At 37.8% G+C, this 27,588-nt stretch overlaps 1 protein-coding gene across 5 annotated transcripts in view; it reads left to right on the top strand.

Annotated features, from left to right (window-relative positions):
• SLAIN1 (SLAIN motif family member 1) overlaps nucleotides 1-27,588 on the top strand; it is an 89,975-nt gene that overhangs the window by 43,254 nt on the left and 19,133 nt on the right. For 3 of the 5 annotated variants that reach the window (XR_012514342.1, XR_012514339.1, XR_012514340.1), the window contains 3 exons: nucleotides 6,890-7,045; nucleotides 15,085-15,367; nucleotides 17,401-23,208. Coding sequence is in view for 1 of the 5 variants with exons in the window: in XM_010341646.3 (XP_010339948.2) it covers nucleotides 6,890-7,045; nucleotides 15,085-15,367; nucleotides 17,401-17,476 (515 nt within the window). In the remaining 4 variants the exon portion in view is untranslated. Of the gene's footprint in view, nucleotides 1-6,889; nucleotides 7,046-15,084; nucleotides 15,368-17,400; nucleotides 26,940-27,588 lie in introns of those variants that run through there. The other 2 variants (XR_012514341.1, XM_010341646.3) reach the window with 2 other exon arrangements.

Below are 27,588 nucleotides of genomic sequence, written 5' to 3'. Positions count from 1 at the left end.
CTTTGATCTTTACTATGTGGTCAAGAAGTGTTGTTTTTGTTTTTGAGACAGAGTCTGGCTCTGTCCTCTAGATTGGAGTGCAGTGACACAATCTCAGCTCACTGTGCAACCTCCACCTCCCAAATTTAAGAGATTCTCCTGCCTCAGCTTCCCAAGTAGCCAGGGTAAAGGTGCGTGCCACCATGCCTGGCTAACTTTTTTTGTGTGTATTGTAAGTAGAGACAGGGTTTCACCATGTCGACCAGGCTGGTCTCAAACCCCTGACCTCAAGTGATCTGCCTGCCTTGGCCTCGCAAAGTGCTGGGATGACAGCCACCATGCCCAGCCAAGGAACAGTTTTAAGAGAAATACAGATAATCGGTAAATGCTTCCCAGATTTAAATTCATCCTCCAGACCTCCTCAGTTTGGTCTAAATTTGCATCTCTAATTGACTGGCTTCTGATTACATATCTCAGATTTATAAACTCACAACTTCAAGAAAACCTCCATGACATAGCTGGCTCAGAATGACTTATAAATGTGCAGCATCTCTGCATTGCTGCTGGTGCCTGTGGCACAGGCAGGGTTGTGCAAGCTGAGAAGTTTGTGGTCAAGCCCATGGATGCAAAGGCTGTGAGTTGTGTCATTCCTCACCTTATGTACAACCTTCTGTCTCTTACTACCTATCCCTAGCACAGAGTGATGTAAGCATGAAAGATAATGCTTGGAGAGGATGCTGCTCTTACACAGCCAGATTTAGGGAAGTTTGGGATGCATCTTTCCCTCCAATCTCCTGACACCTAGATTAAGATCTGTGTAGTAGCAGGAACATGGAGGCTGCTTTCCATTAGCATTCGGCATGGTAATGGGAAGTTGGTCTGTCTTGTCAACATGGTCGGTTGTTGTATGTGTCATTCTTTCATACTTTTTCTGTCTCTTCATCATTTATCTTTTTTCCACAGTCCTAGGAGTTAGACTCTGACTTGCAAGAACTATGGGGGAAGCAATCATGTAATATTCTAAGTCTGGTATGTTTTTGTACTAATGATCACCTGGACTCTCACACACAAATTCTATATATTATGGAGAGATAAATCAATTAAAAATAATTTATAGTTATACAATTACGGTTCTTAATCATTATATATTACCAGTTCTCAAAGTTGGGCCCAGAAGTGATCAAATGTTCTTTAAAAATATCTCTAGGCCAAATGTAAATGTTGTATTAGTGATCAGCCATTGTCATGTATTTAGTTTTTACCTTCTCTTCCTTTGTACTTGTGTAATTCATGCTGATGCTAATTGAGAGATCATTTGAAAATATTTAAAATTTCATATTCGTAATTTCTCTTACTACCTTGAGATTTCAAGTTTAAAGGAGTGGTGGCTAAAAAATGTCATTATGGCCGGGCGTGGTGGCTCAAGCCTGTAATCCCAGCACTTTGGGAGGCCGAGGCGGGTGGATCACGAGGTCGAGAGATCGAGACCATCCCGGTCAACATGGTGAAACCCCGTCTCTACTAAAAATACAAAAAATTAGCTGGGCATGGTGGCGCTTGCCTGTAATCCCAGCTACTCAGGAGGCTGAGGCAGGAGAATTGCTTGAACCCAGGAGGCGGAGGTTGCGGTGAGCTGAGATCGCGCCATTGCACTCCAGCCTGGGTAACAAGAGCAAAACTCCGTCTCAAAAAAAAAAAAAAATGTCATTATGACTAACATATTCAAGTTCATAGCATCAGAAAGACAATGTATTCCATATGCTTAGTGGAAGTCATAGCATCTTATTAAAATCGAGACAGGACACCTAGAGTCATTTCTCTAAAGCTTTTTTTAAAATATACTTGAGTGTTTCAGAACATCGTACTCAAGTTTTCAGGCAGATGCTAGCGCTGCATCTTGATTGATATTGTTAATAGTATCATTTTCCTCCACTCAGCTGTTTGTTGCACCTCAGAAAAGTGGTATTCACTTCCATCAAATGCCGTCTGAAAAGGATTAGGTTTCTGTGAAACCTATGCTGGAATATTCTTCACAGGAAACTAGAGACATACCACTGTTTAGGTCCCTTCGTGGTAGGTTTATTTTGCCTAAAATGTCTAGTTTTCATAATACAAGTAAAATGGAATACAAAGGCAATTTTCTGGATGTGACTTCTGACTAATTAGCTTAATGGTTGAGAGCAGAGGCTCTGAAGTCCAGCAGACCCTGAAAAGCAACGCTGAGAAGTTTCTCAGCTCTCTCAGGTTTGGTTTCCTTAACTAAAATGTGGAGACGATCATATCTATCTCTTAGGAACCTAGATATAATTTCACACCAACCCATCTGGTACACATTTCCTCCACCTAAATATAAGGGGTAAATGAAATAATGAATGTTAGTTCCATTGCCTGGAGCCTGGAGTAGATGTGCTGAATAAAGGTTGTTTTCTTCCCTTTTGTTTTAAAACTTTTATTATCATATGATTCAGATGTTCTAGTCTGCCTTTGTTACCGTAGAATATTGAGCAAAATTGTGAAATAAGAATGGTCACTTTGAAACTAATCTATCAAATATTTTTCTAAATTATTAATATAGATAGGTGAAAATAATTGTTAAACTGTTGATTCATTTTTAAATAATTGAGAATAAACTAGAAATGTATGTTAATATTTTCTGCTTTCATATTTCCTACACTGCCCAGATTTAAAGAGAAGGCTCATAAAACTTTCTGGGATATTTCTGGGAATCATAGAATTAAAAGAAGCATATCTGGAATAACTTGTTAAATATCAAAATGACTAAACTTATAGAATCTTTACCGATTTTCCCATAATTTCTAGGGTATGGCAGGGGTTACTGGTGGCGTGATGTAGTCTTTATTATCATGAGGGCCTCCCCTGGACCCTGGGCTGACTGGATGCCTAGGTCTTTCTGTTTGGTGGATAATGAGGGTCTCTTTTAGTCCTAAAGATTCCCAAGTCTTTGTTCATAGTATGGTGAGTCTTGCTGCCTCTTTAATGTGAGCAAACTCATTTGAATTCTTTTCTTGGTCCATTTTTCCAGTTTCCTGCTGCATCTCAGTCCTTGAAGATTAAACTGCTGATTTCTTATGAAGATAAAAATAGAACATTACTTTTGGTTCCCTGAACTTTAAAGTATATGTGGTTATTAAAACATTTCACACTGTTTGACAGGAAATGTACCTCATTTCCAGATGGTGTGACAAAATTGGAGATCACAGCTTCGTTCCAAGCGGGATAGTGTCCTAAATATTTTTGCTTGGAAGACCTTATTTTAAAGAGCATATTTCAAGATTAAAGCTTTGTGAAACTAACTTGTTGCTTAAATATGAGTAAAGATTGGTTTTAAAGACTAACACATATTAGAGACATAACCAAGTGTAGCACGTGGACCTTGATTGGATCGTGGTTTAGGGGAAAAATCTTATGAAAGATATTCTTGGGATGTCTGAAAAAATTTGTATGCAGATTATCATATATAATATGATATTGTTAATTTGTTTACATGTGATTACAATATTGTGATTCTATAGAATTTTCTCATTCTTAGGAGATCAATATGCTGCATTTAAAGTGTTTAGGTGTCTGAAGCTTTTATATTGTTTAGCAGAGCAAACAAATGTATATGTGGAGATAAATTAAATATAGCAAAATGGAACCAACCAGTATAGCCAGATGGAAAACAGACAGCTGTTTGATACTATTTTAAAACATTTCTGTATGTATGAAAACTTTGATAGTAAATAGAGATTTTAAAAAGAAATATAGACATTCAATTAATTTTCTCAATAGCATATGGTTATATTCCTGTGCCTCCCTGCTGCTTAAAAATATATAATTGGAAATATATATTGAAAATAGTCTAGTACTGATAGAGGATGACTTTTTTACACTACTTTTTATGATATTCAAAAGATCTAGATGTGGCTACTAAGATTATGTAGAGATGAATCCTTCTCATTCCTCTCTCTGCACACGGTCTGCCAAAACATACACATATTTGCTGACATATGAAGTACCTGCTGTGTGAGGCTGGGAACTTTAATAGGAATTTGGGAATATGAGACATATGATTGTTAAAAATAGACCTCAAGAAGATAATGAGGAAAATTGTCAAGGAATTGAACAGTCAGTGGCAATATTTGAGCATCCTTACTCTAGAATTATGCAGAGAAAGTAAGGAAGTGTGTGAGTGGTAGATACCTCCGCTGGGAAGTACATAGAAAAGCTTCTCCATGGTGGGGATAATTGTGCCCATTCTTAAAGTATTAGAACCACATAAATAAAATACTCTTTTCCACTTTCTACCATAGCACACTTGACAATTTCTTATGCTTTCTTATTATACATATCATCTAAGTATACTTATGCTTGTTTAATCTTTTGTCTTTTCCACCCTAAGGGGGCAAAAATTGCTGGATATGGCAACATTCAGTGGGTATTAGTAATGTCAAAGGAGCAGTTTATGAAGGTGGGATAAGAAGAGTTGAGTTTGATTTTGACTTGAATGCATTTTGAATTAATATTCAAGTATATTCTTATCTTCTGGGTTTGCTTAACAGAAAGTGACCATAAGATTGAGTGCTCTGATATGTGCACTTTAGTGTTTTTGGGGTATATATTAATAAATATCAAACTATGTTATAAGTTGGAGGGGTAAAACAAATTTTAGATATTAAAATGATTTATGATCTTCCGTGGTTTACCCCTATCAAAGTGTTATTCTTTAATATTTATTTTATGTGGGAGAACATTTAATTTTAAGTTTAAATTTATCTTAGATTTTCTCTTTAGGATCAGTGGTGGCATGGGGAAGGATTGAGAAGCACTGGTCTAGACTATAAACCTAGACCATAAATCTTGACTATAAATGGGACTCAGGACTGTATCTGCCTAATACACTGTGGTATCCCCAACAGCTCATAGAGTGCCTGGCATTTAGTGTAAACACAATAAGTATTTGTTCCCTTGTTCATTTGTTCCTTCTGCAAAGCGCGGGGTGGGTGTCCACGTGGAGAGACCAGCATGCTCATAGGTATGAGAGAGTTCTCCTCTGTGTTTGGGGAGCAGGCTGAGAGGCCAGCTGGAGACGTATAAAGAGCCTGTGCCTTGAAGGCCTCATCTAGGCTGTGCTCAGGAGCTTGGGCTTTCAGAAGAAAGGAGCAGGGGAGAAATTGGAGTTGGAGGGATTTCAGCAAGTGGGTGACTAGCTGCATTCTGTGCTCTAGGAAAAGTGGGATCAGCTGTTCGGGAGATCGGATTGGAGAAACAAGACACAATGGTACATGGAGACCAATTAAGAGGATTTTGTGAAAATGTAGGTGGTAAATAATGAGGTCAGAACTAGGTGGCAGTGGAAGATTCACTAAATGTTTTTGAGGCAGAATTAACAGGACTTGGAAAGTATGGTGCAAAGAGAAGGTGAATCCTGAGAGATTCCTAGGCTTCTGGATTAGGTGATATACTGAACAGGGCTACAGTTTATGGATCTAAGTAATGTAGAAGGGGTAGTGTGTGAAGGGGAGAAAGAAATGACTTCAATACTTGAATTAATTTTGTCCTTGAATTAGTTATGGCTTACTACTAACATTTATGCTTTTTTTCCTCATCTGTGCATTTCACATATATGCTTAAATGACCTGACATAGGTACTTTAGTTTTTGGGGGGATGTGTATTGATCATGAAAAAACTGTTTCATAGTTGCTGTCTTGTGACTGGCTTATTTCACAGCTCAACATTGAGATCTGTCTGTGACTCTCTGCTGCCTCTTGGTGGCAAAAGTTGAGCTTAGCAAGTCCAAAATATTGAAGCATTCTCTTGGTTTTTTTCATCTCCACACATTTGGTGGCATACTCATGAAAGTTAAAACTTTTCAGAGATAAATGTGGTCCTGTTAATGTGATTAGTGGATATTTAAAGACATCTCAAGTTTGAATTTTATTAAGTTGTTCCATTTTGATATGGTAGCAAAAGATTCAGTAAATTTTGGTTTTGATTCTTCTAGGTTTCTTTTTCATTAAAGAAGCATGTAACTTAATTTCTAGCGTTGTTTTGGTAAATTAAATGGCTGTAAGATTATTTTCTAACTTTTTAAATATATTTTTGTCCACTTATTGAATAGGAACAAATAGCTAACTGATTATCTAGTCCCTTTGTCTTTTTACACGTTGTATTAGTCATGGTTCTCTAGAGGGACAGAATGAATAGGATAAATGTATATATGAAGGGGTGTTTATTAAGGAGTATTGACTCACACAATCACAAGATGAGGTCCTATGACAGGCTGTCTGTAAGCTGAGGAGCAAGGAAGACCACTGGAGTCCCAAGTCCTCAAAAGTAGGAAAGCCAGCAGTGTAGCCTTCAGTCTGTGGCCAGAGGCCCGAGAGGCCCTGGGAAACCACTGGGGTAAGTCCAAGTGTCCAAATGCTGAAGAATTTGGAGTCCGAGGTCCGAGGGCAGGAAGCATCTAGTACAGGAGAAAGACGAAGACTGGAAGGCTCAGCACGTCCACTTCTTCCCCGTTCTCTGCCCTTTTATCTTAGCCATGCTGGCAGCTGATTAGATGATGCCCACCCAGACTGCGGGTGGGTCTGCCTGTCCCAGTCCACTGACTCAAATGTTAATCTCCTTTGGCAGCACCCTCACAGACACACCCAGGAACAATATGTTGCATCCTCCAATCCAGTCAAGTTGACACTCAGTAGTAGCCATCACATATGTTTATTTGGTGGAACCCTTCTCGATGGGGAGTGCTTTTTCTTGTATAATAAGTCAGAAAGCTTGATCATCAGGACATAATCATTTTTATATATTATTGAGCACAATATGACTTTTCTTATTTGCTTTTGAAAGCTAGTATTTTGGTTGCATAACATTTGTCATTTTTAATTTAGTAAAATTCTTTTCCAGATAAGCTCCGAAGAAGTATGCCTAACTTAGCCCGGATGCCAAGTACAACTGCCGTCAGTAGCAACATTAGTTCTCCAGTCACCGTGCGAAATAGTCAGAGTTTTGACTCAAGCTTGCATGGAGCTGGAAATGGAATTTCAAGAATACAATCTTGTAGTGAGTATAATTATTCCATATAATTATATATTGTATAATTTTTATAATTTTTAATTGTAAGAAAAATATCTGTTCCATTGTTTTATATTTACTTGCAAGCGCACTAAACTTTTCTCTTTGTCCTATAACTTATTATTATTTTTTATTTCACCATTAAAGTTGAATAGTATTTTTACCAGGGCCTGTGGTATCAATTAATCATAGTAAATTGTTCATTTTTTAGTGCTCGCTTCACAGCACATATACTAAACTGTTAATTTTGTAATAATAGTAAATTGTTTGTAGTTCTTTATATCCAAGGATAGTATAAGTACTCCATGGTGATTGATTTATCCACTCATCATACAAAAATATTTTTCTTTGCATATCCTTCTTTCTAGCTCTCTGCCTGAATAAGCACACTTAATTCTGTCTAGCCATTACTTTTGTCTTGTCTTTCACCCATGCATACTTTTGTCTTTTTTCCCTTTAAATGAAGTTATATTTTAATATGTCTAAAGTAGTTTTTATCTGTTTTAGTTTCTCACATTCTGTTACTAACTTTCTATGTTTTACCTAGCAGTGAGCAACGCAGTGAGCATTAGGCCTAGTGCTGTGTGTCTTCACTTTATTTTGGGATGTGCTGCTTCTGTATCCGCCCCCCTTTCCTATTTATGCTGTCTATATGGGTTGCGGCAGTTAAGTCTTACTGTGACCTCTAGGAGGAAGGCACAAGGTCATAGTCCTAGTATTCATAAAAATGCCCAAACTTGGGAGGCCTGAGCCATGTACTGAGTGTACTGGCCAAGAGTCATCAACCGGCTGTCTGAGTCTGCATCTGAAATGGTTTGTAGCCCTTTTCCCTCAAACTTAGTTTTGGATGTCAAGCTGTATTTCCCTAACATGCAGTGGTCTTTCATTTCATGATGCTTTAGTTCTTAACAACAAAGTGGCATCATTTATCCTGTACCAAGAACTGTACTAACATATTCATTATCTTGGGTAGTTCTACCAACAACTCTGTGAATTAGCTTCTACTGCCATTCTTATTTTGTGGAAAAGGAAACAGTTTTGGTAGGTTAAGGAACAGTTTGTCCAAGGCCATGCTGGTAGAAAAGCAGAGAGCAGACCTAGATCTGGTTACTCCCCAGAGTATGCTTTTAACTGCTGTGATATTCTAGCTCCATGTGCTGTTCTCTCTGCCTAGCATTCTTCCTTTTCCTTCTTCATTCAGTTTCCTCTTACTGACTTTTCTAATACAGTCCAAATACCATGCCCTCGGAAGTCTTCATTGCTTCCTTGATCATCCTAACACACTTTCTCAAATACTCCCCAAACAATGCTAGAATGGATTAGATTTTTGGTGCTTACCTCTGTTATTCCATGTACCATGTTTTCCCATCAATATATTTGTTTTCCTTATTAGATTGTAAGCTCCCTCTGGGCTTGGACCATTATTTATTCGACTTTTTGTTCCCTGTTCTTGACGCGTCACCTGAACACAAGGAACTCTGAGTGAATGGTTGAATGAATGAATGAATGCCACAGGTTTCTGTGTTAAGCCTTGAACTTTTAAAGAATCAATGATCGTATTAACATGCAGAAACAACCTATGAAATTTGCTAATGGTAGAAACTAAGAGGACTAATATGTCAGGAGGTCAGGACAATGGGCCAAATGTTTCATGAAGAAATTTAGCTGATAGAAATATACAATTCTATATCTAAATAACAAAAATAAATAGTGTATAAGCCTAGGCAATATGAAGCCCTGTCTTTACAAAAAATGCAAAAATTAACCAGGACTGGTGGCATATGCCTGCAGTCCTAACTACTTGGAAGGCCAAGGTAGGAGGATCATTTGAGCCTGGGAGGCTGAGGCTACAGTGAGCCAAGATTGCACCACTGCACTCCAGCCTAGGCAATAGATAGAGTGAGACCCTGTCTTGAAAAAAGAAACAAAATCAATAGCGTAAGTGTACAATGAGAGAAATACAGTTTTGAGAGTAGCAAATATGGTAATGATTAGGAATTTTTGTTGACTCCAACTCAGTGTGTATTAATAGCAGAGTTGAGTGCTAGAAAAATGTACGTCCCAAAATAGAATGTACACTGCAAAGAATGTTCAGCTTTGATTGAAGTGCCCCCAAAATGATGGGAAAATGTGAAAAGGATACAGGAGCCAAGTTGAAGGAACCTCCCAATGGCCAAATTTGGGGCAGTTTGAGCCACAGAGAAAATAATTATAGTAATGAATTATAAGTGATGAAATAAAATAAATATGCATGATTCATACTTAATTGGATAAATACATAGAAAAAGGGGAACGTCTTCTTTGTAGTAGAATTCTAATTCATGCATGTAAAAGAAATGAGGAAAATAGAAAAATCATCATTTGTAAGTCAAGCATAATAAGAGAAAGCCCCCAAGAAGAATGTTAATGTGTAGTAGAAGGAAGACTCTCATAACTTTTTGTTTTAAATCTTAAGATTATACTCTTATTTTCTCTCATTTAAGAGCAATCTAAACCACTGTTCTTTATGCATTCTAAGTTCATATCATGACAATTTCTAGTTCTGGAACACTTTGCTTTCCAGAAAGAACAAAGGTAGCATAGAGAGTTGGAAAGGCTGCAAGTGTAGGAGGAAGAACACAGTTGTAGTCAAAGACCTGGTTTTGGGTGTTTTCTTAACCATAAACTCTTTGGAAAGGTAAGTATTTTTTTCTGAGTCTTGTTTTATCATTTGTAAAATTCAAATTATGCCTATTAATTTTAACTAGTTTTTCTTATATGTCTTTTAAAAATCAAGGGTGGTTTTATATATATATATATATATATATATATATAGAGAGAGAGAGAGAGAGAGAGAGAGAGAGAGAAATATACATGTATTATCCTAATAAGAGTCCTATTATCTCTCCTATCATTATATGTATATATATGAGTCCTATTATCTCTCCTATATTTTATATATATAATATATATATATTATATATATATATATATATATATATATATATATATGATGAAACCCTGTCTTTACAAAAAATGCAAAAATTAACCAGGCCTGGTGGTATATGCCTGTAGTCCTAACTACTTGGAAGGCCAAGGTAGGAGGATCACTTGAGCCTGGGAGGCTGAGGCTACAGTGAGCCAAGATTGCACCACTGCACTCCAGCCTAGGCAATAGATAGAGTGAGACCCTGTCTTGAAAAAAGAAACAAAATCAATAGCATACGTGTATGATGAGAGAAATACAGTTTTGAGAGTAGCAAATATGGTTAATGATTAGGAATTTTTGTTGACTCCAACTCAGTGTGTATTAATAGCAGATTTGAGTGCTAGAAAAATGTACGAGATATATATATATATATGAGAGATAATAGGAGTCTATTAGGATAATACATATATATTTTCTGTCTCCTGCACATTATATATATATATGTTTTGGTTTTTTTTTTTTTTTTTTTCAGAAATAGGGTCCTATTAGTCCTATTATCTCGCCTACACATTTTATATATATAAATATAATATATAAATATATTTTTATATATAAAATGTTATATATATTTTATATATATAAAATATTATATATATATAATGTGTAGGAGAGAGAATAGGACTAATAGGACCCTATTCCTGAATAAATTATTCTGTAATTTCATTTCAAATGAAATTGGTTGGCATTTCATTGATTCTATAGATCAATTTTTGGAGGATCTTAACAATATTAAGTCTTCTCATCCATTAATGTGGAATAGTCCTTCATTGACTTACAAGAGAGCCTTGTAAGGTGCTGGTGATGCTTTTTATCTTGATATGAGCAGTGGTTACAAGAACATTTTCACTTTGAAAATTCACTGAGCTGTAGACTTAAGATGTATTTTATGTAAATTATGCTTCAGAAGAAATTGAGCCAAATTCATGTATTGAAGGTTTTTTAAAAATTAACTTTTTTGGAGCAGTTTTCAGTTTATAGAAAAATTAAAAAGGAAATACAGAGAATTCCCATATAATCCCTCACCCTCTGTATCCTCCTAGTTTCCCCTATTATTAATATCTTGTGTTAGTGCAGTGGACTTGTTACAGTTGCTGAACTAGTATATTAAAAGTTTGCATGGTTAAAAACTAGCAATTTCAGGAATTATAGAATTGGTTAGAAAGAATCTTAGAGATGATTTTTCAACCATGAGAACTTTGCTGTGTGGCAAAGCTAAATGGGAGCATACCTAAGGCAGAATCTTATACAGATCTTATTTTTTATAAAGTGTTTTGACTAGATACATGCATCAGCTTTCATTTTTTTTTTTCTTTTTCTTATTTCAGTAGTTTTTTGGTTATAGCTAGTTTTTGTTTTTGGAGTTCTTTAGTGGTTACATTTTAAGATTTTGGTTACATGGATGAGTTCTTTAGTTCTGAGATTTCGGTGCATCTGTCAAAGCAGGGTACACTGTGCCCAATATGTGGTTTTTATCCCTCACCACCCTCCCAAAACTCCCCACAAGTCCCCAGAGTCCAATTTTCTCATTCCTATGCCTTTGCATCCTCATAGCTTAGCTCCCACTTATGAGTGAGAACATATGATATTTGGCTTTCCATCCCTGAGTTATTTCACTTAGAATAATGTCCTCTAGCTCCATCCAAGTTGCTGCAAAATATTACTTTGTTTCTTTTTATGGGTGAGTAGTATTTTTTGTTGTAGTTATATCACATTTTCTTTATCTACCCATTGGTCGATGGGAAGTTAGGTTGGTTCTAAGCAGTTGCAAATTGTTCTGTTATAAACATGCATGTGCCTGTGTCTTTTTTTCAAATAATGACTTCTTTTCCTTTGGGAAGGTATTCAGTAGTAGGTTTGCTGGACCAAATGGTAATTCTACTTTTAGTTCTTTAAGCAATGTTCTTACTGTTTTCCATAGTGGTTCTACTAATTTACACCCCCACCAGCGGTGTAGAAGTGTTCCCTTTTTGCCATATCCACACCAACATCTATTGTTTTTGACTTTTTAATTCTGGCCATTCTTGCAGGGTAAGGTGCTATCTCATTGTGGTTTTAATTTGCATTTCCCTAATGATTAGTGATGTTGAGCATTTTTTCATTTGTCTGTTGGCTGTTTGTATATCTTTTTCTGAGAAATCTCAGTTCGTGCCCTTTGCCCACTATTTGATGGGATTATTTATCTTTTTTTTTCTTTTTCTTGCTGATTTATTTGAGTTCCTCATAGATTCTGGATATTAGTCCTTTGTCAGGTGCATAGTTTGCAATTTTTTTTTCTACTCTGTGTTAGTTGTCTGTTTACTTGCTGATTATTTGGCTGTGCAGAAGCTATTTTAGTTTAATTAGGTCCCTAAATTTAATTAATTTAGTTCAATTTATTTTTGTTTGAGTTGCCTTTGCTTTTGGGATTTTAGTCATGATTTCTTTGTCTAAGCCAATGGCCAGAATAATTTTTTCAATATTATCTTCTAGAATTTTTATGGTTTCAGGTCTTAGATTTAAGTATTTGATTCATTTTGAGTTGATTTTTATATGAGGCGAGAGGAGGGGATTCAGTTTCATTCTTCTACATGTGGCTTGCCAGTTTTCCCAGCACCATTTACTGAATAGGGTGTCCTTTCCCCAATGTATGTTTTTGTATGCTTTGTTGATGATCAGTTGGCTGTAAGCATTAGTGTTTATTTCTGGGTTCTCTATTCTGTTTCATTGGTCTATGTGCCTATTTTTATACCAGTACCATGCTGTTTTGGTAACTATAGCCTTGTAGTATAATTTGAAGTCAGTTAATGTTGTGCCTCCAGATTTGTTCTTTTTGCTTAGTCTTGCTTTGGCTATGTGGGCTCTTTTTTGGTTCCATGTAAATTTTAGAATTGTTTCTTTAGTTTCATGAAGAATGATGATGGTATATTAATAGAATTGTATTGAGTCTGTAGATTGCTTTGGGCAGTATGGTCATTTTCACAGTATTGATTCTTCCAATCCATGAGCATGGGATGTGTTTTTGTTTGTGTCATTTGTAATTTCTTTCAGCAGTGTTTTTTAGTTTTCCATGGGGAGATCTTTCACCTCCTTGGTTAAGTATATATATTTCTAAGTATTTTATTTATTTTTTACAGATGTTGTAAAAGGGATTGAGTTCTTGATTTAATTCTCAGCTTGGTCATTGTTGGTATATAGCAGTGCTGCTGAGTTTGTATACATTGACTTTGTATCCTGAGACTTTACTGAATCCATTTATGAGATCTAGGACCTTTTTGAATGAGTCTTCAGGGTTTTCTGAAGGTATACAATCATATCATTGGCAAACAGTGACAGTTTGACATCCTCTTTTTCAATTTGGATATCCTTTCTTTCTCTTCTATAATTACTCTGGCTAGGACTTCCTGTATTATGTTGACTAGAAATGGTGAAAGTGGACATCCTTGTGAAGGATGTCTTGTTCCAGTTCTCAGGGGAAATGCTTTCAACTTTTCCCCATTCAGTATGATGTTGACTATGGGTTTGTCATATATCGCTTTTATTACTTTGAAGTTCCTTCTATGCCTATTTTCTTGATGGTTTTTATTATAAATGGATGCTGGATTGTATCAAATGCTTTTTTTTGTAACGAGATGATCATATAGTTTTTGCTTTTAATTATGTTTATGTGATGTATCATATTTACTGATTTGACCTTGTTAAACCATTTCTGTATCCCTGGGATGAAACCTTCTTGATCATAATGTGTTATCTTTTTAATAACACATGTATCTGTATTTCTGTGTATAGATTTTATCTTGTATACTTGAGAAAATTTTTTTAAGGAAAAACAACTTAAGGATAAACTATTTTTTAAGGAAATATTTTCAAGAGATGGTAAACAAATGAAACCATGGATACCTTTTTGGGTCTTTTTTCCATCTTATATTTACTTCGAAAAGGTATTTATCATATATTTTGTGATTAAGTAAATTCAACTGTTTTAGAAAACAGGTTATGTCCATGTTTAACTATGTTGCAGGTACTAGGCAGTAAAGGCTTGGGTAGTTAGTAAATAGGCAGAATTATGTGCATAAGTTTCTGTTAAGTTTGATTAATTATTTTCCTTGGAGAAAGAGATTACAAAATTTAAAATCTGGGTAGGCGCAGTGGCTCATGCCTTTAATCCCAGCACTTTTGGAGCCGAGGCAGGCAGATTGCCTGATGTTAGGAGTTTGAGACCAGTCTGGCCAACATGGTGAAACCCTGTCTCTACCAAAAATACAAAAAACTTAGTTGGGCGTGGTGGCACATGCCTATAGTTCCAGCTACTTAGGAGGCCAAGGGAGGGGAATTCCTTGAACCAGGGAAGTAGATGTTGCAGTGAGCAGAGATCATGCCACTGCACTCCAGCCTGGGTGACAGAGTGAGACTCCATCTCAAAAAAAAAAAAAAAAATTAAAAGCTTCTGCCTAACAGTTTGTTACCTTTTAATGTGAAGTAATACACAAAGTTGGGTCAGCATACTGATGAAATTTTTAAGGGTTCTTACCCAGAGAGTTCCCAGTTCCCTTCATTTTATAGGTTTTGCTGCTGTTTTAAATGTAATAATATCCAGCAACCCAATGAGATAGATAAATGACATAATGAATATTATTTAAGGAAATATCTGTAATAAACTGTACCTACAGATATCACCTCTGTCTTCTATAATTACAACTATTAAAGTATCTCCTCATTTTATTTTCATGGATCCACCATCACAGCAAGCATCAAGAAATCCTAATGTCTGGAAGCAAGCAGGGGAGACTTTGTCTTATAAGAACTCAGAGATCATCACATTTGTAAAGGAAAGGCGGCTGTGCTTAGAACTGGTTTCTGCATATAGTCAGCCACTCTAAAATGTGGCTGATGGATGGAAGGAGATCCTTGTCAAGGATTAGAATTTTCCACGACTCAGTGCTGTCTGGAACCTATATTCCATTTATCTCCTCCCGTGTATATTGTACTCTCAGGCATAATGGGCTCTTCTGAAAATAACACACATTTCCTAGGTTAGATAGTGGTAGAAGCTTCCTCACGTGAATATCATTTTCTCTTCTAGTTCCATCACCGGGACAGCTTCAGCACAGAGTCCACAGTGTGGGGCATTTCCCAGTGTCTGTCCGACAACCTCTTAAAGCCACAGCCTACGTGAGTCCAACCGTTCAAGGCAGCAGTAACATGCCTTTATCGAATGGCTTACAGCTGTATTCCAACACAGGAATCCCCACACCAAACAAAGCTGCAGCTTCTGGGATAATGGGTCGCAGTGCACTCCCAAGACCTTCGTTGGCAATAAATGGGAGTAACCTGCCTCGAAGCAAAATTGCACAACCTGTTAGAAGGTAAGAATCTTTGTATAACTTCATTTGCTGTTTGGAACTAGAAACTGCTCCAGATACATGCTGACCTTTCCTTTGGCTCAGTTTAACCTTAGTAAGTCACTACCCTTTATGGCCTGACTGGTGCTCTCCTCCCTTTGAAAAGTGATGGGTATCCCTGTGTGGGTCGGGTCTCCTTCTCTCTGATGTCATACTCCCTCATCACTATCACTCCTGACACATTCTTTGCTTTTACTTTTACCAAATAAGCTCCATCTCCAGAGCTTTGTAGCTTTCTGCTCCCAAGTTACTAGCATGGCTTGCTCTGTGTCTCCTTCAGGTCTTTGCTCAGGTGGTAGCTCTATCGAAAAATTGTAGGGCGGGGGGAAGTTGACTCTTTTTTTTGGTTCATTGCTGTGTATCCCTGATGCCAAGAACTATGCCCAATATGGGTAGGATCTCAAATATTTGTTGATTAGTCATGTTTAATCAAAATATGGAAAATGTGTCAGGTGTATGTGCACATGCACACCCTCTTCCCACACATTTGTGTTTTAAAAAGCATCTTAATGACATTCAGCTGAGGATTTATCAGCTTATGTTGGTAAGTTCAGTATGGTCCAGGTAGAAATTTTTTTTCCCTTCAAAGTTTCAGATTACTTGCAGAGGCCATTTTAGCCTAGCTCTTGGTCATGATGTACCCTTCTTGAACTGGATATCATGGAGTGTCTTATAGTAAAAGAAAATTCATAAAAGTGGTTTGAGGAGAGATTGGGACATGAGGAAATAAAGACAGTAAATATGGACAACTCTTACAAGAAATTAGGATATGAAGGAGGAGAAGGAGCATAGTAAAAGTTTAAAAGGGGTGGAACAAGTAATTTTTTCTGTCTTTATGCATTTATGTATATATAAATAGTTTTGTTTTTTGCTTAGTAATCATAGATGCTCAGATCAGCAACAAGTTTTAAAAAACAGAAACTATTGAAAAGTAGAAAAGTAAAGACTGACCCATAATCTTGCTACCGAGACAGAAATCATTTTGGTACATGTTTATTTGTTCAGTAAGTTTTGGCTTATTCTGCTTTGTAAATGCAGAACTGTATCGTCATGTTGATGGCTGAATTAAATCACATTATTTGATGCATATGGTTATTTTAGACCATTTATCCTTGAATATGTGCCTCCAAACTAAACTCTTGGAAAAGCTGTCACTGCTAGACTATATGAGATGGTCTATTTCCCCAAACTTAAGCAAACACTGGGTATTATCATTCTTTTTAACAATTTTTTTTTAGTTTAAATTATTTATTTATTTTTTTAGAGACAGGGTATTGCTCTGTTGCCCAAGCTGGAGTGGAGTGGTGTTGGTCATACTTTGTTGTAACCTCAAACTCCTGGGCTCAAGTGATCCTCCTGCCTTGCTAGGACTATAGGTGCATACCATCATTCCCAGATAATATGAAAAAATTTAAAAAAAAACCGTAGAGACAAGGTCTTGCTGTGTTGCCCAAGTTAGTCTTGAACGCCTGGCCTCAATTGTTCCTCCTGCCTCAGCCTCCCAAAGCATTGGGAGTATAGATGTGAGCCACCGGACTCAGCCAAATAATTTTTTTTAATGTTTTGCCAATATAATAGGCAAATCTTCCATTACTAGTAAGGTTTTGAAGATTTCTTCATATTCATTTGCAGTTTGTATTCAACAGAGTAACCATTTATGTCTTTAGGCCATGTTTCTAGCCAGGAGTCTATATTTTTCTTATTTTAAAATATGTTTTATTAAGGGTATTGGTCACTTTTATTTATGTGGCAAACTTACTTGTGCACATACAGCATGCATGACACTTGGCCATGAACTGGAACTCTGGGAGATATGCATGCAGAAAAGACTCGTAAGTGTGAACCACAAGGTACACTTGGGATAGTACCAATGGCTTATCATCACTACAGTGAAGGAGTATAGATGGTAGAGTAGGTCAAAGTAAGTGATGTGACACACAGTATTATTAACAAACTCTCTCTCTCTCTCTCTCTCTGTTTTTCTTCTCTCTTTTTAGTTTTCTTCAGCCTCCAAAGCCTCTGTCTTCACTCAGCACTCTGAGGGATGGAAATTGGAGAGATGGTTGCTACTGATGCAGTTTTATGTACCCTTGAAAAATGGGAAAGAAGTAAAAATGAGGGTTGTGTTACCTAGCTGGCTGGGTAACAGTGGGTGTTGGGATATTCTTTCCCTTTTGTGTTTTAATATATTTACTGCATTGTTTCTCAATGGACCAGTCACCAGAGACTAATTATTGCACTTAAATATTTGCCTGAGATACTGCAACATTCTCAAACCCATGGTTGCAGTATTGTGACACTTAGATCTAGGAAGTTTTTGTAGAACTGCTCTGTACCTGAATACTTTTTGAGAGAATTGAGATGTATCAATAATGCTTTGCCATATGAGTTTTTTAAAGTAACTTGTTCAATTTACTTACATGTTCTAAACATCTTTCCATTACATGTTCTGTATTTTAATACATTACATATTGACAACTAGGTTCTATAATGTATGCTTTGAAATTTACTTTTTTATAGTTTACAGGAATTTTATTTTTTGTGCCTATTTCTTTTTACACCTATGTGAACCACTATGGAACAACTTAACTTTTGTGCCATAAAAATATTTTTGTGGTAAGGTACTATTTTTTTAGCTCTAGGGATATATCAGCAAAAATACATCATGCGGTTTGAGAGACATAATTTTGTGTTGAATGAGCACAACATAATTTGAAGCATTGCAAGGAGATAGCCAGACAGCAGCGTTAAATGGTCTTGTCTTTTTCATTGTTAATTTATTGTCATACATGGGTTTCATATTTATAATGACACCACGAGCTCATTGCACTTAATACCTGCAATGTTTGCTACCGTACCACAATTGATTTTTCAATACTTTATTACAAAGGATGAAACTGTAATGTTTTATTAACAAAGCTTCTGGAAATGAATGCATTTTAAAGCAAATAAATCTTTTTGATAGACCTTTTACAAAATCCATTTGCACTAATGAATGCTTTCTTATGGCATATAACTAAATATTTGTTACTGTGTACACTGCTGTTTTGGAATGTTCAGAAATAAAGACTCTATTTCAGCAATATCAGGTCATGCATGAGTGTGCAGCATGAATGGTATGACTACGTGTGTTTCACTACAGTTGTGAAAATGGTTATTGTTCCTTTGTTCTTGTACAGGGCATTTATATCTCAAGTAGGTAGGCTTAGAATATTCACATTTGTAAAATTATTTTTCTTTTCCCAAATACTCCTGATAAAAAATGTGAGATTTTCTTACATTAGTTTTGGTTAGGCAGTTTTACAGTGGGGTTTAGGTCCATTTAAAGAGAACACTAAAACTCAAGCAGCATGTTGCTTGAGAAACACATTTACAGATGAACATTGTCAGTGGCGATTTTAATATTTATAGGAGCTGAATTTGAAATACTTTCCCAGTACCAGTAAAATAACAAAGTACTATTTCTGGGTTTGGGGGTTCAGGGGAGCCCTGAGCTCCCCTGAGAGGATGTTTCTCCAGGTTCTTGGTCTTGGTCTTTCACTCTCTCAAGAATGGGAGAGGTACCATGGCACAGTGTGCTCGTAAAGTAAAATACTGGACTCAACAAGTGTTTGCAGAAAGTGATTTATTTATGTAGAGAAGAAACAGGAGAAGAAGAAAGAAACAGCTAGCTCTGACAGAGTGAGGGAAAGAAAAGCCGCTCACACTGCGTGAGAAGGGTTCCCAGAAGGGGGAAAACCAGAGAAGGAGAGCTCTCACACTGAGTGAGAGAATCCAGACAGATGGAATCCAGGAGAGGAAAGCAGCTTCCACACTGAGTGGAAGGGAATTGAGAGAGAGACGGAGTTTGGAGGGGAAGACAGGCTTCCACAAGATAGTAGAAGGGGACTCCAGAGGGGAAATCCAGGGGAGAGAAAGACAGCTTCCACGAAGGGAGTGTTCATGGAAGGGGACCCAAACATGGAGTCCGAAGGGGTGTGGAAGAAGGGGGCTTTTAACCTGGGAGAGACCTCCACCTTCTCTAAGACCCCAGGCCAATGAAAGGAGTTCCTTAGAACTTTGGCTGGAGTGATTGACTTTGATTCTTCCCCTGCCTGCGAAAATTAAAAACTGTTAAATCTCCTGGATGGAGAGAGATGGGCATTGGGGCATGGCACTGGGAAGTTCTTGCCCTTAAACCTACGCCCCCTTGTGGACCCGGAAAGAGAACACATTCCCTCAGTACTATCCTTATTCTACATTATATTTGATATATGTTGGAAAACTTTACTTGAGGGTACTGAGGGAAGTTTAGGCAAAGGATTTTATGTTAGGTTTTAAAATGGAGTTCTACCTATAATCATTAGAGGTCTTTAATTTAGTTTTTTTTTTTTTTAAGTGTGCCTTTGTATATAATTCTGTCTAGAACTAAAAGGACTGTTTAAATAACTGGCACTTTACGTGAAATGTGAGCTAGAGGAAGTGAGAATTAAAAAGGGAAGTAATATTAACCATGCTTTCAGTCAAAAGAACTGTGCAAGATGTTTTGTATGCATTTGTCTAGTTCTAACTTTCACCTACTATTATCACCATTTTAAAGGTGAAGACACTAAGTCCCACAGAGGTGACTACTAGTCAGTTTTTGCATCACTATAAAGGAATACCTGAGATTGGGTACTGTGTAAAGAAAAGAGGTTTAATTGGCTCATGGTTCTGCAGGATGTACAGGAAGCATGGTGACAGTATCTGCTTGGCTTCTAGTGAGGCCTCAGAAAGCTCACAGTCATGGCAGAAGGCAAAGGGAGAGCTGGTGCATCACATGGCGAGAGCAAGAACAGGGGGTGGGGTGGGATTTTCACAGTTTTTAAAAAACAACCAGATGTTGTGTGAACTCAGAGGGAGAGCACACTTATCACCCAGAGGATGACACTAAGCCATTTATGAGGGATCTGCCCCCATGATCCAGTCACCTTCCACATGGCCCCACCTCCAACATTGGGGATTACATTTCAACATGATATTTGGAGGAGATAGATAGACAAACCATATCATTCTACCCTGGCCCCCAACTCTCATGCCCTCCTTGGACTGCAAAATATAATCTACCCTTCCCAACAGTCCCCCAAAGTTTTAATTCATTCCAACATCAAGTCCCAAGTTCTAAGGCTCATCTGAGATACATCTCCTTCCACCTGTGAGCCTATATTATCAAAACAAGCTATCTACTTCCAAGACACAATGGCGGAACAGGCATTGAGTAAACATTTCCGTTCCAAAAGGGAGAAATTGGCCAAAAGAGAAAAGGAAACATGCCACACACATGTCTGAAACCCAGCATGGTATTCGTTAAATCTTAAAGCTCCAAAATAATTTCCTATGACTCCATGTCCTCCATTCAGGACACACTGGTACAAGGGATGGGCTCCCAAGGCCTTGGGCAGCTCTGCCTCAGTGGTTTTGCCGGGTACAGCTCATGTGGCTGTCCTCACGGGCTGGAGTTGAGTGCCTGGAGCTTTCGCAGGCTTAGGATGTAAGCTGCCAGTGGCTCTACTATTCTGGAGTCTGAAGGGTGGCAGCTGCCTTCCCACAGCTTCACTAGGCCATCTCCAGTGGCAGCTCCTCAGGGGGACCTCCAACCCCACATTTCCCCTTAGCACTGTCCTGGTAATGGCTGCTGTGAGGGCTCTGTCTCTGTGGCAGGCTTCTGCCTGGACACCCAGGCTTTCTGATACTTCCACTGAAATCTAGGCGAAAGCTGCCAAGCCTCCTTCACTCTTGCATTCTGTGTACTTTCAGACTTAACACCATGTGGAAGCCACCAAGGCTTGTGACTTATCCTCTGCAGAGGCAGTCCAAGGGGTGCCTGTGGCCAAGGCTAGAGCCAGAGTGGCTGGCATATAGGGAGCAATACCCTGAGGCTGCATAGCACAGTGAGGCCCTGGGCCTGGCCCCTTAAACCATTCTTCTCCCATAGGCTTCCTTAGTCTATGATGCAATGGGCTGCCTCAAAGATTTCTGAAATGACTTGGAGGCCTTTTTCCCATTCTCTTGGATGTTAGCACTTGGCTCCTTTTTATTCATGCTGATCTCTGAAGTGGATGCTTCACGCCACTTGGATTCCTTCTCTACCATAGGGCCAGGTGGTGACTTTTCCAATTTTTTTTTCTTTTTTTTTTTTAGGCAGAGTCTTGCTCTGTTGACCAGGCTAGAGTGCAGTCGCATGATCTCAGCTCACTACAACCTCCATCTCCTGGGTTCAAGTGAGTCTCCTGCCTTCGCCTCTGGTGTAGAATAGCTGGGACCAATAGGCATGTGCCAGCACACTGGCTAATTTTTGTATTTTTAGTAGAGACAGGGTTTTGCCATGTTGGCCAGGCTAGTCTCAAACTTCTGATCTTAGGTTGATCTGCCTACCTCAGCCTCCCAAAGTTCTGGGATTTACAGGTGTGAGCCACTGCACCTGGCTGACTTTTCCAAATTGTATGCTCTGCTTCCCTTTTAAACATATGTTCTGATTTTAAGTCATCTCTTTGCCTCTGTATCTGACTATAGGCTGTTAAAAGCAACCACAGCACTTCTTCAATGCTTTGCTGCTTAGAAACTTCTGCCAGATACCCTATGGCAGGCGTCCCCAAACTTTTTACACAGGGGGCCAGTTCACTGTCCCTCAGACCGTTGGAGGGCTGCCATATACTGTGCTCCTCTCACTGACCACCAGTGAAAGAGGTGTCCCTTCCTGAAGTGCGGCGGGGGGCTGGATAAATGGCCTCAGGGGGCCGCATGTGGCCCGCGGGCCGTAGTTTGGGGATGCCTGCCCTATGGCATCTTAAGTTCAACCTTCCAAAGATCCCTAGGATGCACAATGCAGCCAAGCTCTTCACTAAGTAGCAACAAGAGTGACCTTTATTCCAATTCCCAGTAAGTTCCTCATTTGAGAACTCTTCAGCCTGATCTTCCCTGCCCATATTTCTATTGACATTTTGGTCACAAACTTTCCTTCATCTTCCTATCTTTAGCCCTCCAAACTCTTCTAACCTCTGTCTGTTACCCTGTTCTGAAGCCACTTCCACATCTTCAAGTCTCTTTATAGCAATGCCTTACTCCTTGGTATTAATTTTCTGTTTATTTTTATTTTTATTTTTTGCATCGCTATAAAGAAATATCTGAGGCTGAGTAATTTATAAAGAAAAGAGGTTTATTTGGCTCACAGTTCTGCAGTGTGTACAGGAAGCATGGTGCCAACCCCTGCTTGGCTTCCTATGAGGAGTCAGGAAGTTTACAATAATGGTGGAAGGCAAATCAGGAAGTCGGGGTCTTGCACAGTGAGAGGGAATGAGAGAGAGAGAGGGAGGAGGCTCTTTCGGGCTCTCATGTGAACATATTACCCTGGGGAGGGCACCAAGCCATTCAGGAGGGAATCTGCCCCATGAGCCACAAACCTCCCACTGGCCCACTTTCAACACTGGGGATTACATTTCACCATGGGATTCGGAGGGGATAAAATATCCAAACCGTATTAGTGACATTAGCCTTGGGTAAACATTTAGCTAGTAAATAGTGAAACTAACCTTTGAATTCAGGTTTATCTGGCTCAAGAGTCTTATTTTTCCCCACTACTATGCTGTCTTTCAGTGAACACATATAGTTGGCATATTTTTGAAAAATCACTTTTTATTTTGCAGAGAAAATTAAAGGATTCAATTAATTCTTCATTGAAATGTTTGATTCATATTCAAAAAGCCTGCTTAGCCCTTGCGATAAAACAACAAAGATCCCTTCATTTTGGCTTTACATTCTTGTTGGGAGAGAACATAAACCATAAACAGGTAAGAAAATCACCGCAGGTTAGGTCATGCGTTCTGTGGGAAAAAAAGGAGATCAAGGCAAGAGGAGTAAAGAGAAAACAGGGGTGGGGAGAAACCACACTATTAAAATAATCACCTTAGTAGATATTAACATAGGCATTAAGAAGAAATTATTTAGGAAGTTAGAGAGGGAACGAGTCTTTGGTAAAGCTTTTCTTTTAATGAAAAGGCAGCCTCCAAGTCATTTGTTTTCTAACAAAAAGCGGCCTGAAAAATCAAGCTGCAATCATAGACAAGCAAGCTGGAAGCTTGCTTATGTGAATGCCGGTGGCTGTGTTGGAAGCATCCAACATGGAGGTTTTCTCTTCCCTTTTCCTTGTTACCACATGTGTGGGTGTCATGGCGCTGGCCTGGCAGAAACCCCATTTGTATAATAAAGATTAGGGTGGCCAGCCTCTTTGAGGGCTATGTAAATATCACACCTCATCCAACCAATAACCTGGACCTTATGCAAATCAGACACCACTTTTTCAAGGCCCTCTATAAAACCAGCTGCATCCCGCTGCTAACAGGGAGATCCATTCGGAATCCCCCTCCCTCTACATGGGGGAGCTTTTTTGTGTGTCTTTTACCTGTTAAACTTTCCACTCTGAAACCTACACCTTGTGTGTCAGGTCTTCATTTTCCTTAGTGCGAGACAGTAAACCTCAGGTATTTCCCCAGGCAAACTAGGCTACTTCAGTATCATTAGGGAGCCAGTATGAGCAAAGACTTGAAGATGGAGAGTTAGTCCTGAAGATGTTTCACAATCTTTTTCACCTGGAGTTCTACTGATCATGAAATAATTGTAGTGACTATTTTCACAGTTCTTCTCAGGAGAGTTTATAACTATTATTATTCTAAAGGCACAGTGAAGAATTTAATACATTATAGATGATGGATGTCCCAGGGCAGTGGTTTCAAAGTGTAGTTCTTACACCAGCAGCATCTTTTGAGAACTTGTTAAAAGCTCATATTCTCAAGCATCACCCTAGATCCACTGAATGAGCCCTCTGGATGATTGGCAGAACTCCCTTTGAGAAAAGCTGCTGAAAAGAGGGAATAGTTTATGTGAAGGCTGTAAGGTGGAGCATGCCTGTGTGTTTGAGGAAGAGTGAAGAGGCCAATGTGTTTGCAAACAGGGAACAAAGAGGAAAGCCATAGAGATGAAGTCAGAAAGGTGATGGGGAAAGGCCAGGTAGAAACCACATCTGTATAACCCCATTGTGCCATGGTGGGCCACAAATGGACTTTGACTTTACTCTGAAACAGGAAGCTATCCCATGGGTTTGGGCAGCAGAGTACAGGATTTGACTTATTTTAAAAAGCATTAACCTTGTACTTGGTGAGAATGAATTGTAGGAGGACAAGTATAGATGCCAGCAAGACGAACTCAAGTATTTCAGTCTTCCATATGAGATGGTGAAGAATTGAACCAGTGTGGTAACCAGTGTAGTAGCATTTGAGATGGTAAAGGTGGTCAGATTTTTAGATATATTCTAGAAATACAACCGGAGAGTTTCTTTGGCTTAGATGAACCATTGGATTGGATGAGCTCTGTTAGCAATTGAGGAAAAACTCCAAGGGTTTTGAGCTGACCAACTAGGAGGATACAGTTCCTACAACAGATATGGGGGAAGCTATGGCCAGAGAAGCTTCAAGACCCATGGTTCTGGCTGAGATCACCAAAGTGAGTTCATACAGATAGGAGAGGATGAAGGACTGAAATCTGGGGACTTAGACCATTTATCATATGTGTGTTGCTCAAAGGAGATAACATGAAGAACAACCTGCAACTTATGCAGGAAAGAGAATGCTTTGTTCTCCAGTGTGGAAGGGAGTTGTGGTGTTGGGTTAATATAGACAATCTCGCATGGTTTATGCTTGTACTAGTTTACTACTGCTGCGTAACAAGTTAGCACAAGACTTAGTGGCTTAAAACAATATTATCTCAGTTTCTGTAGGTCTGGCATCTGGCTATGGCTTAGCTGGGTTCTCTGGCTTAGGTTTTCTTACAAGGATGTAGTCAACTCAGGCTCGCTTATGGAAGAATCTGCTTCCAAGTTCACTTTTGTGGTTGTTGGCAGAACCCATTTCCTTGTGTGCTGTCAATAGAAGCTGTCCTCGCAGTGTCTTGTCATGTGGACCTCTCCTTGGGCAGCTCACAAAATAGCATCTTGCTTCATCAGAATGATCCAGTGAGATGGAAGATAAGGCCTTTTAAACATAATTTTGAGTGTGACATCTCATCACTTTTGCCATAATCTGTTCATTAGAAGCCAGCTACTAGGTCCAGCCCTTATTGATGGGGAGAGAATGACCTGAAAATATGAATGCCAGAGGTGAGGATTACTGGGACCATCTTAAGTATAGAAGCTGCCTCTAAAACATGGCCATTAACTTTACCAGATAATCCCAATCAATTTACAAAATAATTGTACAATATCACGTTTTTGCCAGCAGTGTATGAGAATTCCAGTACATCCTTGCTGCACATTCTTGATATTGTTAGTCTTTGGCTTTTTAATCTGTAGGCGTGTAGCAATGTCTCATCGTGGTTTTAATTTGCATTTCCCTGATTGCCAGTAAGACCAAATACCGTTTCCTTTTCATTCATCTATGGACATTCACATACCATCTTTTATGGATTCCTGTTTAGATCTTTTGCTTATTTTTCTATTGGGGTTTTCTTGCTAATTGCAGTAGTTCTTCATATATTCTGTGATGGTCCTTTTTTCAGGGATATGTGTTATAAAACTATCTTCCTACTATGTAGCATGACTTCTAATTCCTTTACTAGAGTGTTTTGATGAATAAAATTATTTTAATATAGAACAATTTGCCATTTTTTAAGGTTACTCCTTTTGTGTCTTGTTTAAGGAGTATTTCCTTACCCTGGGATCATGAACACATTATCCTTTATTCTAGAAGTTTTGTTATTTTACTTTTCTCCTATAAATTTATAATCCACCTGGATTTGATCTTTGTATATTGTATAAAGGAGGGTTAAATTGTATTTTATATTTTCCATGTGCGTGTTTAATTGTCCTAGTAACACTGAAATCCTCATCCTTACCACCACTGCTTTTTGTCATAAAGCATATATTTGTCTGTTTTAGAGTTGTCTATTTTTGCACCAGAGCCATATTGTTTTAATCACTGCAGCCTACTTCAAGATTTTCTAAATAGCAGAACAATCCTGCTACCTTGTTTTCTTTTAAAAGTGTTTTGACTATTCTTCTCTCTTTGTATTTCCATATATATTTTTGAGCAAGCTGGAAGTTAAAGAAAAATGATCCTATTGGAATTTTGATTGGGATTGCATTCAATTTGGGGGAAACTGAATCTTTACAATTTCAAGTCTTCTAATTCAAGAATATGGTCTACCTCTTACTGATTCAAGTAATTTTAAATCTCGTATTAAAATTGTACAGGCTTTCTCTGGAGAAATTTTGCCAGAACAATTTCTAAGTATTTGATTTTTTATCCTATTGTAAATGATATTTTTTAAAATGTTATTTCTAGTGGCTTCTTGTTAATGTTTTATTCAACGACCTTAAATTTTGTTGCTTTATATTAATTTATCTTTAGAATACGTAGAAACTGTATCTGTACATACAGTCAAATGTATGGATGTTAGATTATTTCTTCCTTTCCTGTTTGCATGTTTTTTTCTTCCTTGCCTATGGTCTTTGATGCAATATTAAATATAAACAATACTAATAGGTATCTTTCTTTTTTTGCTATTAAAAAAAAGCTTTCTATTTTACACTTAGTTTTAAATTTTTAATAGTGTTATTTAATCAAAAAAGATTGTGAATTTTAACTGACTTTTTCTGCCTCTATAAAAATATGATTATATTAATAGTCTATTATTAATAGATTAAAATTATCTCATTTAATCTGGTAATATGCTGACTTTAACATCAACTTTGAATTATTAAAATAAACTCAATTTAGTCATAAGTGTGTTTTTTTAAAAGAGATGTATTTGACTTTCTAATACTTAGGATTTTTGTCCAATTTTATGAATAAAATGAGTCTATAATTTTTAAAAACTGTCTCTATTAAGCTTTGGAATGACAATAGTGTTAATATCACAGAGTGAGTTGGGGATATTTTATCTTTTTCTATCAGGAAGAATTTGTGTGATATTGGAATTATTTTTCCCTTAAATATGTGATAAATCTCTGGAGAAGCCTTCAGGAATTAGAATTCAGATCGAGTCATGTTTTACAATTTGATGTTGTATATACTCATTCTATTTCGAAGAATGTTAAGATAAAACCTGTCTCTTTAGTGGCAAATGTATCTGTTTACCCATATAGTTCTGTCAAATTTGTTTTATGTTTTTTGAGGCCA

Source organism: Saimiri boliviensis, chromosome 16 (assembly GCF_048565385.1).
Source record: "Saimiri boliviensis isolate mSaiBol1 chromosome 16, mSaiBol1.pri, whole genome shotgun sequence".
Taxonomy (NCBI): Eukaryota; Metazoa; Chordata; class Mammalia; order Primates; family Cebidae; genus Saimiri; species Saimiri boliviensis.
Note: the sequence above shows the minus strand (reverse complement) of the source record. Positions and strands in the feature narration are given on the sequence as shown.